General features: G+C 56.5%; 1 protein-coding gene and 1 long non-coding RNA gene across 4 annotated transcripts in view; one reads left to right on the forward strand and one right to left on the reverse strand.

Moving 5' to 3' along the window:
- LOC116860262 overlaps positions 1 to 1,841 on the reverse strand; it is an 80,248-nt gene extending 78,407 nt beyond the window's left edge. The window contains exon 1 of the long non-coding RNA XR_004381297.1: positions 1,587 to 1,841. This is a non-coding gene — a long non-coding RNA (uncharacterized LOC116860262). The remainder of the gene's footprint in view (positions 1 to 1,586) is intronic.
- Positions 1,842 to 2,139: 298 nt separating this feature from the next.
- VASH1 (vasohibin 1) overlaps positions 2,140 to 9,173 on the forward strand; it is an 18,663-nt gene continuing 11,629 nt past the window's right edge. For 2 of the 3 annotated variants that reach the window (XM_032846232.1, XM_032846233.1), the window contains exon 1: positions 2,140 to 3,684. In XM_032846232.1, coding sequence (XP_032702123.1) covers positions 3,382 to 3,684 — 303 coding nt within the window. In that variant the 5' untranslated portion in view covers positions 2,140 to 3,381. The remainder of the gene's footprint in view (positions 3,685 to 9,173) is intronic. The other variant, XM_032846234.1, reaches the window with a different exon arrangement.

A 9,173-nucleotide genomic window follows, 5' to 3' on the forward strand; every position in this document is an offset into this window, starting at 1 on the left:
CACCTCCGCCTTGTTCTGCTCATTACAATCCAATAGCTAAGTCAAGCCCACAGTCAAGGGGAGGGTAATGAGCCAACATCTTTAGGAAAGAGAAGCAGTAAAGAGCTTGCAAACAGAGGTGCCTGGGTGGCTCAGTGGATTAAAGCCTCTGCCTTTGGCTCAGGTCATGATCTTGGGGTCCTGGGATCAAGCTCCGCATAGGGCTTGCTGCTCAGCCGGGAGCCTGCTTCCCCGCGTCCCTCTGCCTGTCTGTCTACTTGTGATCTGTCAAATAAATAAATTAAATTTTTTTTTAAGATTTAATTAATTTATTTATTTATTTGTCGGGGGGGGGGAGAGCACAAGCATTTCACAGCGTGCGGCTGCAGGCAGAGGCAGAGAGAGAAACAGGCTCCCCACCGAGAAAGGAGCCCAGGGACAGGACTCCATCCCAGCACCCCGGGATCATGACCTGAGCTGAAGGCAGTGGCTTAACCGACTGGGCCACCCAGGCGTCCCTAAATAAAATCTAAAAAAAAAATAAAATAAAATAAAAAAGAGCTTGCCAACATGTTTAAACTACCACAACCACTTAGCTAGGGCAAGAGACCAAGTGCAGGGTGGAAAGGCAAGTGTCTGAAGAAGTAAGGCTTCAGTTCAAGTTATTTGCTGTGTGAGCTTAAAGGACTTGCTCTCTGAAACTCAAATTCCCCATCCATGCAATGAGTAGGTTAAGGTTGAAGGTGCCTGGAGGTTTTCATGCTCGGAGTCTTCTAGTCTCAGTGAGCTTAAGAGGATCTCCTCTTAACTAGCTTTCTTGAAGTCCCATGACCCTTCCCATCACTCATCACCCTTGGTTTCCGATCCTAAAGGCAGCAAGAGGTAGCTACTGGAGCTCAGGGGACCTAGGAAGTTCAGACACGAGGGATAACTTTAGGGAACAGAGGAGGAACCACTGAGCAATTCCGGATTCTCCAAGGCCTCTGCTGCCCCAGCCCAGGTGTAGAAACCTCAGCTTGTCAGAGAGGGGTGGTGAGAAACGCAGCAATTACAGACCTAAGCAATCAGCACCTGCAGGTAGGCAGCCCAGAGCCCAGAAATCTGCTCTACCACCCCACCTCCCTGCCGCCACATTCATACTAACTCCTGGTGGGAGAAAGGAGACCACAAGTCTTAAACCACCCAAGGCTATCTGTCTCCTTTGGAAAGTTCTTTCCCTCGGCTCCCTGTTGGCGCCTATTCCCCGTTACTGCTCTGTGGAAGGGAAGTAAAAGTAGCCTTGGGTCTCTGCAGTCCTGCAAGCCGTATTTTCCCCTTCTTCTGAGCCGGCTGGATCTTGCAGGACCGTCGCCTCACACTCCCACGAGTCGCGCGGTCCCCAAACCCTGGGGCGCAGCAGCCCCTCTTCCCGCCGCGCGAGGACGCCCACCGCCAGGGTCCAGGGAAGCCAACTAGGGGCAAACTCCGCGCATCGCATCCCCCTCCCACTGGTCTCCACTCGGGGTGGAACTGGGTGGCTTTTAACCCTTTCTCTTCCAGAGGTCGGACCCTAACCCCCAGATGTCCTCCTTTAGGGCGCCCGCACGCCAGGAGGACTCTGCGCTCACCGGGTGCGACGAGCTCGGCTGATAGATCGGGAAACCGAGGCCCACTGAGGGAAGCGATCTGGAGGATGTCCCGCGGGAAATTAGACTCTGACTCCTGTCTAGAACCCGGTCCTCCAAGCCCGAGCTCTCGCGCCGACCCCCCGAGGGCCCCTGCGAGGTGCTTCCTTTAGGAAATTCCCGACCGCGGGCCTCCCGAGCCCGGAACCTCCGTGCAGTTAGCGCTCTGCGCCGCACGCTGTGAACTTCCTCCGCGGCTCCGCGCCGGCTTCGCGGCGCCGGGAGAAAGAGGTGGGAGCTGAGCGGACGACCCCCTGCCTCCAGGAGATAACTTGGGACGCGGGGCGGGGGGCGGGAGGCGGAGGGCCTGGCGGGAACGCGCTGGCCCTTTAAGGGGGGGACGGAGCGCATGCGCGGCGCGGACCGGAGTCGAGCCCGGTGGGCGGCGGGCGGGCAGGGGACGCGCGCGGCGGGAGGCAGCTGGGCCCTGGGGCGGCGGGGGCGGCGGGGGCGGCGGCCCAAGCCTCGCGGCGCAGCCGAGCCGCGACCTGCGCTTGGACCCCGCGCTCGGTGGGCTGCTCTCCGGGGACTAGCGTAGCCCGCGCTCGCCGAGGCTTTGTCACTCGCCTCCAGCTCCATCCGCGGGCTGTGGCTGCGCGAGCCTCGAGCCCTCCCGGTCCGGCGGTCCATCCCCCCCCACCTCCACCCCGCCCCATCTCAGCCGGGGCAGCGGGAGCGCGAGCGGACCGCCGCGGAGCATCCTTCGCCCAGGCCGGCCGCGCCACCGCCCATGCCGCAGCCACTCCGAGGCTGCGACCGCGCGGCCGGAGCCCGCCGCTCGGTGACCTCAGCCTGGCCTCTGCGCGCCGCCCGAGTCGGCCCAGCTGAACCCCGGGCCCGGAAACGGGACCCGCGCCCCGCGATGGCTCGGCTGGGGCTGAGCGGCGCCGAGTGCCCGCTGTCCGCCCGCTGAGGCGCGCCCGGCTGGGGACCCGCGGGGCCTTGGCGCTCCCCGCCGCGCCCTTCCCCCTCTGGGAGCTGCGCTGCTGTTTCCCGGGGGTGAGGGGACGGGGGCCCGAGACAAAGCCCACTTTGTGCGGGGAGTTGGCCGCGGGCGTGGAATGAGCGCGTCGGCGCGCGCCCCCTCCCCGCGCCCCGCCAGCTGCGAGTCTTGGCTTCCCCGCTCGTCGCATCGAAGAAAGCGCGCCTCCTCGCCACCCTCCGGTTCGGGGGTCCCGGCTCCGAGCTGATGCGGCCAGGAGTCGCCTCGGTACCCCCCGGAGCGCACGCTGCCTTGAGCGTGCGATATTTTGCAGAGAAATCTGTTCTCTCCAAAACTGGGACTTGGGGAGCCCGGTCGGCCTGAGCACCGGTGCCTTGACCCTCTGTGGCCGCCGGTCGGAGCTGTTTGGCCTCAGTTTCCCTCCGACTTTTCTCTCTGCAAGCCCAGACTGCTGCCGTCATTGTTCTCGCTGTCAAATGGGGGAGCTTTGTGAAGGCTGCCAACTTGGGGTGTGTTCTCTTTATTCTGTTTCACAAAAAGAACAAAGCCTCTAAGGCTGACCCCAGACAACCACCTCTCTATCCCCTACTTCACGTTGAGGCACTGATTTTTTTTTTTTTTCTTATCGAGTAGTATTTTATTGTACAGGAGCCACGCCCTGGTTTCTTAAAGGCGCCTTACGCTCTGTTTGGCCATGTGTTATCTCTGCAGCTGGTGTGTGGGAGAACCCCTGTGAGCCACCTATTTTTTTCCTGCCTCCTGATACATACTCCCACCCCCATCAAGGATTTGGGGATGCCCGGGGGGAAGAAAGTGGCGGGGGGTGGCAGCAGCGGCGCTGCCCCCACTGCCTCTGTCACCCCCTCTGGGGTCAGACGTCTGGAGACCAGCGAAGGGGCCTCAGCCCAGAGAGATGATGAGCCAGAAGAGGAAGGGGAAGAGGACCTGCGAGATGGAGGCATCCCCTTCTTTGTCAACCGGGGTGGGCTGCCTGTGGACGAGGCCACCTGGGAAAGGATGTGGAAGCACGTGGCCAAGATCCACCCCGATGGAGAGAAGGTGGCTCAGCGGATACGTGGGGCCACAGACCTGCCCAAGGTGAGGGATGGGTATGTGTGTGGCTTGGGGGAGGGGGGTTAGTATCCAGGCTTTTAGTCATGTTGGGGCTGGGAAAACAAAACCACGCTTTCCTTTGTGGGGTAGGGGACCGCTGGCATGTTAACACTTTGAAAACACAGATAGGTTGTACCTGTCCAGAAGAATTTTCTTTCAGCTGCCACTGAGGTTCTGTGAGGTCCGCATACCCTGTTTCCAGCAGGCACTCTTCCATCTCTTTTTAATTTTTTTTAAGTTTATTTATTTAAGTAATCTCTACACCCCAGTGGGGCTCGAACTCATGACCCCAAGATCAAAAGTCGAATGTTCTTCTGACTGAGCCAGCCATCTCTTTTTAAATACCTGTGTTTTGTGAGCAGGGCAGCAGATTAACAAGTGCACCAGTGTGGCTTACATCTTATTTGCTAAGCCAGTGAACTGTGGGCAGAGAGGTAATGAAGGACTAAGGAGGATGCAGGGCTTCAGATATTGAGAAAATATTTTCATGCCTCATCCCTCTGAGTTCTCTGACAGCCTTGTGGAACGAGTGGGCTTTGAGGTCCCGTTTTTACAGATGGGAACTCAGGCAGGAACTCAGGGTCCCACAGCTAGTAAGTGACCATGGAGCCAGGACTCGAGACCACAGGTCTCTGGGTTCCATGTCCTCTGCTCTGCTGGAGGCAAGGGCAGTCCGAAAAGGGCCTGTGGAGAGGAGTAAAGTTAAATCATCTTTCCAGCCCTGGGATGGCTGTCCTTCAGTTGTGTTCCCCAGGAAGGCTGAGGCTGTGTCTCATTCATCTTTGTCTTTCCAGGGTCTTCTGTGCACCTGGCACAGGACAGGCACAGGCATGTGTTTGCTGGGTGAAAGAGTGCTTGCGGTTTTCACATGCACAGTTTTTGGGTTTTTTGGCATTACAGTTGAGACTAAGGAAACACTCTCCCCAATGCAGAAATGCCCAAAGAAAAGCACTTGGGGCAAAGGTCAAGCCCAGTGCTTAGTTGTGCCTCCTCAGGTGAGTAGGGAGCTAGGGACAGCGGCCCTTCACGTAGAATAGACATGGAGACAGCCTGTTTTGTTTCATTTTTACCAAGTTATTGGTGGAGCCATCAGAAACTGTCTTCTGGGAAAAGGGAATTCAGAGGTTGAATATTTCCAGGGGAGATAAACTGTGGATTGATTATGTATGGCTCCATTATCGTCCTATATAGAAACTTGGAACTTATGAGGCTAATCCCCTATGATTGGATATTGTTTCTAGTATTTGATTCTTAAGATGAACACGTGGTGAACATTCTAAAACATACATTTGGGGGTCCGTCTCTGATTATTTCCTTGGCATAAATTCCTGGAAAGGAAGCATTGCGTCAAAAGATATGAATGTTGGTTTTGATCGCCCATCTCCCCGCGTGAACTCAAGCAGACCCTCAACCTGTGTGAGCTAGTTTTCTCACCTGTGCGATGGAGTGGACTGTGGGGAAAATTCAGTGAGAGACTATGTGTCAAAGCATTTAACAGAGAGTAGTCTGAAGCCAGTGGTTGTTAACAGATGTTTGTTACCTCTCTGCACATTTTCCGTCAGGAGGGGAGGCTGGATTTCCCACAGGGTCGGCTCCAGGAGGGCCAGAGCCCAACGCTTCTCCCACAGCAGCAAGTGGGGGGGTGGTAGACAGCTCCCCAGCCACCTTGCTTATGTCTAAATCGGGCTGTGGAAGAGTGTGGATGGATCCCTGCAAAACTGTTACCACTCCCGAAGACTAAAAAAAATCTGCAAATTCGTTAGCGACTGGTCTTTAGTGTCATCCTGCCATCTTCAGCCTTCGTATCTAGGAAGGACACCCATGAAGGAATGAAGCTCCTGGCCGGGTGTGGAGGGAATGTTGTGACTGACCGTCCGGTGGAGTGGAAGGGGTTTTGTGAGCAGCCTGGAAAAGTTCCAGTCTCGCTCTCCTTACGCCACGGGACAAAGGTCACAGACAGAGAAGCTGCACATCCCTACAAGGTTCCTCTTGGACCTTAGCCCAGAATAGAAAGGAGCTCTAGAGTCTGGGAGGCACTGGGGGTTGGTGCCAGCAACAGAGACAACCGACCCCTGGGCTGGCCCCTCCCTGAGTGGCCGTGCCCCTGGAGGTAGCATACCTGAGTGGCCGTGCCCCTGGAGGTAGCATAGAGGCCTCTCTCACATCATGGTGGGCCCAAGAGCTATTTTGTTGGGATGGCGTACTGTTTTAAAAGATCACTGGAGCCAAAATTGTAGAGTTGGGAGATTTCATATAAAGATCCAGATTTTGGGCACTTTTTCAGAAAATGAGATGATCTGGGAACAGAGAATCTGCGATCCCACATAGCAGCTGACAGCTGGCCCTGAGGACTCGTTCCCCCTCCCCCGACGGGCCACGTCCTCCCTGCCTGCCTTCCCGCTTTGTGCTCCCAGTCTGGCTTCTGCCCCCCTGGCTCAGCCTGGGAGCCCCCCGAGTGTAGCAGTGTGATACAAAGAGCTGGGCAGAAAATTCCAGCATGTGCAAATCCTGATTTGCTCATAACTGTTTTTGTGTGAGGAAGGCACGCAGCCTCCTTGTGCCTCAGTGTCCTCAGCTGTAAAATGGGGACAGTCGCCACAGCGGTGTCCGAGGGATTTCCGGAAGAATTGTTGAAGTGGAGCGTGTGAAAAGGTGAGCACGGAATATGTGCACCCGGCAAATGGAGCACGGCCTGGGGTGCAGCAGCCACCACCCCCCGGTGCTTTGGGGGAACAGTCTTTAGAGGATGATACAGTTCGTTGAAGGACAGCCCACTTCTAAAAGGATGTCAGGTGCGGGCACAGTGTGTGTCCTTACCTAAGAATCTCTCCTTGATGTTCCAAGCTGCCACCACCTTTAAATGCTCAGCGGCCCCTCCTCCCAGCGCCAGCTGCTGAAGGTCTTCTGACCGTGGCTCTGGCCACGGAGCTCCTGCAGAATGGGAATCTAGACATCTCCTCCAAAGAGGTAACACGGCCAGCATCAGCACGTGCTGACCAGTCACTTTGGTCCACACGGTAGTGATGCTGGACAGGAATCGAACCTTGGCCATGTGCCAGTCCCTGTTCTAAGGCCTCAACCTGCAGCATCTCCTTTAGGCTGTGAGGTTGGTTCTGTTACGGTGCCCATTTCACAGATGAGGCCTCTGAGGCACAGAGAGATGTTCAGGAACTTGATGCCAGATGGGAAATGGCAGAGCTGGGATTTGGATCATGATCGTCTGGTCTACCAGCCTCTAGGCCGTCCCACCTCTTGCCCACACTTTCATCTGTGGGCTGTTCTGCCTCCCGGAAACCTCCCTGTTGTGCTGGTTGAAATGGGCTCCACCAGGGAGAATGTCTTGGTAGAGCTTAGGACTTTAGGGGTTCGTGGAGTAAGGGTAACCTTTGGCCTTGGTAGTGGAGGAGGAGTTGTCCTGGAAGGATGTGGTAGCAGATACCACTCACTGCCACATACCTCACGTAACTACCCCTTGACACTTCCTGGCTCCTGCTTTACAGGTGAGGCTCAGGGTGCAAATCCAGGCTCCAGTCCTACAGCAGGCCGTGCCATTTGGGTGTACAGAGTGTGTGTGTGTGTGTGTGTGTGTGTGTGTTTGAGCAAATGAGTGTGTACGGGAACCTTCAGAACGGCGTCGGCCCTGTCTACACTGGTTAACACGTAATGTGAGTCACGCAGCTGGTCACACAGCTCCTTCCAGCTAAGCCTCAGTGGTGGGGACCTTTGAGGCTCTGCTTGTGAATCCCACATCTTTCTCTGCCTCTCCTGGAGTCATTTCCTTCTCCCAGAGTAACCAATCCCTAGGTTCTCTGTCAGGGCAGGCGATGCCCTGACCCAAGCCTGGCTCTGGTAAGCGTCGGTGAGGGACCCTCTGACTGGAGCTCCCTCCTTGTTCGGAGTGGCTCAAGGGAGGGCATCTTTTCAGTCTCTATCCAAAACCCCTGGAAGCCCCTGGATGGCCTCACTCGAGAAGGGGTTGACCCACTTGCCTCTTGGAGACCTTCCACCTGAGGAGGTCAGGCGCCCTGCTGTTCATGGTACACTGCAAAGGAATTCTTCTAGTTCCTCTCCCACTTCCCCTCCCCCCATATCCTGATGGGGGAAGGCTAGGCCAGGCCCTCAGAGTTCTGGAGCTCATCTGGCTCACAGTGGTTAGGCAGGAAGTGGGAGAATGCCGCCCCACCATGCCCAATCTTGGGACTTTTATCCTCCTGGTGACTGTAAGTGGCCACGTCAGTTTGGGCAGCCGTGTGATATGAAAGGGGAAGTAGCTTCCTCCAGAGAGAGGTGTCAGCTGCTCGGGACTGCCCAGACAGGAAGGAGGGGACCAGCAAGGAAGAGACAGGAAGTTCATGCAGAGCTGTTCCTCTGGACTCTCCCAGCGGGGCCTTCCCTCCTGCCTCTTCACCCTTTGGTGTGAGTAGGGGCCTGTCCAAGCCTGTCCTTTGTCCCCCTGTCAGCAGTGGCACCCACACGTGAGTGTACGATGATCACTGGCATGTCACCTCCCTCCACATTAGAGCCCCAGACATCGTAGCCCTGTAATTTAGAAGGCTGTGCCCTGTAGGCTCAGCATCTCATGACAGGGAGAACCTCTCCCTCCCCAGCCCTACGCCAAGTTCACACAGACAGGGTTCCTGCTTTGCCCTTTGGCTATCTATCTATCTACCCCTATCTATGCAGCCTGAGACTCTCAGCAGCCCCAGCCTGCGGGGGGGTCTCTGTGTGCCCTGGGAGGAAGTGGGGGTGGAGGCATGGGGGGGGGCGGAGACCTCTCTGTGAGGAGCCTGAGGCCACCTCCCAGCAAAATGTCCTGGTGGCCGAGGGGGAGCCCAGACAGGTAGGCCTTGTCCGGGAAGTCTGGTTCTTCTACCTAAAGAAGTGTGTTTCGTAACCCCAGACAACCCTAGCTGGCACTCCTCTTGGCCACCTCTGCCTCGCTGACTTATTGCAGCCAAACTGCTAGAATTCAGCCCCCCTGAGAAGGGGGCTCCTGTGCCTCCACAAAACCCCTCCAAAGCAGCTATGCCATGGCAAGTAGGTCCCCAGCAAGACCTGTCCCCAAACCTGTTCCTCCAGCAGCGACCACCTCAGCCTTTCTGGCTGCGGCAAGAAGGGCCGTGCCTTTCAACACGCTGCTGTGATACTGGGCTCTGGAGCGCTCCCCCAGCCCAGGCAGGGCCCTGGGGGGCAGGGGGGAAGGAAGGGATGCCAGGTAGATCCGCTTTGATCCCACACTTGAACCAGAGCAAACCCCGAATGCAAATGAACTCAACCCCAATATTGACATTCTTGTGAAGCCTGGAAGTTAATGAATATTTAAGATTCAAAACAGCTGGGGAGCCAACCTGTGTTTTCCTAAAATTATGGAAGAAGCATAAAATGTAAACAGCAGAGGCTCCAAATCAGGAATGCTGTCAAGTGCCAGGAGGAAGAGAATGGCCTTGGCGGGGGGGGGGGGGGGGGGGGGGGGG

Source organism: Lontra canadensis, unplaced genomic scaffold (assembly GCF_010015895.1).
Source record: "Lontra canadensis isolate GAN:19392208 unplaced genomic scaffold, GSC_riverotter_1.0 scaffold173, whole genome shotgun sequence".
NCBI classification, from domain to species: Eukaryota; Metazoa; Chordata; class Mammalia; order Carnivora; family Mustelidae; genus Lontra; species Lontra canadensis.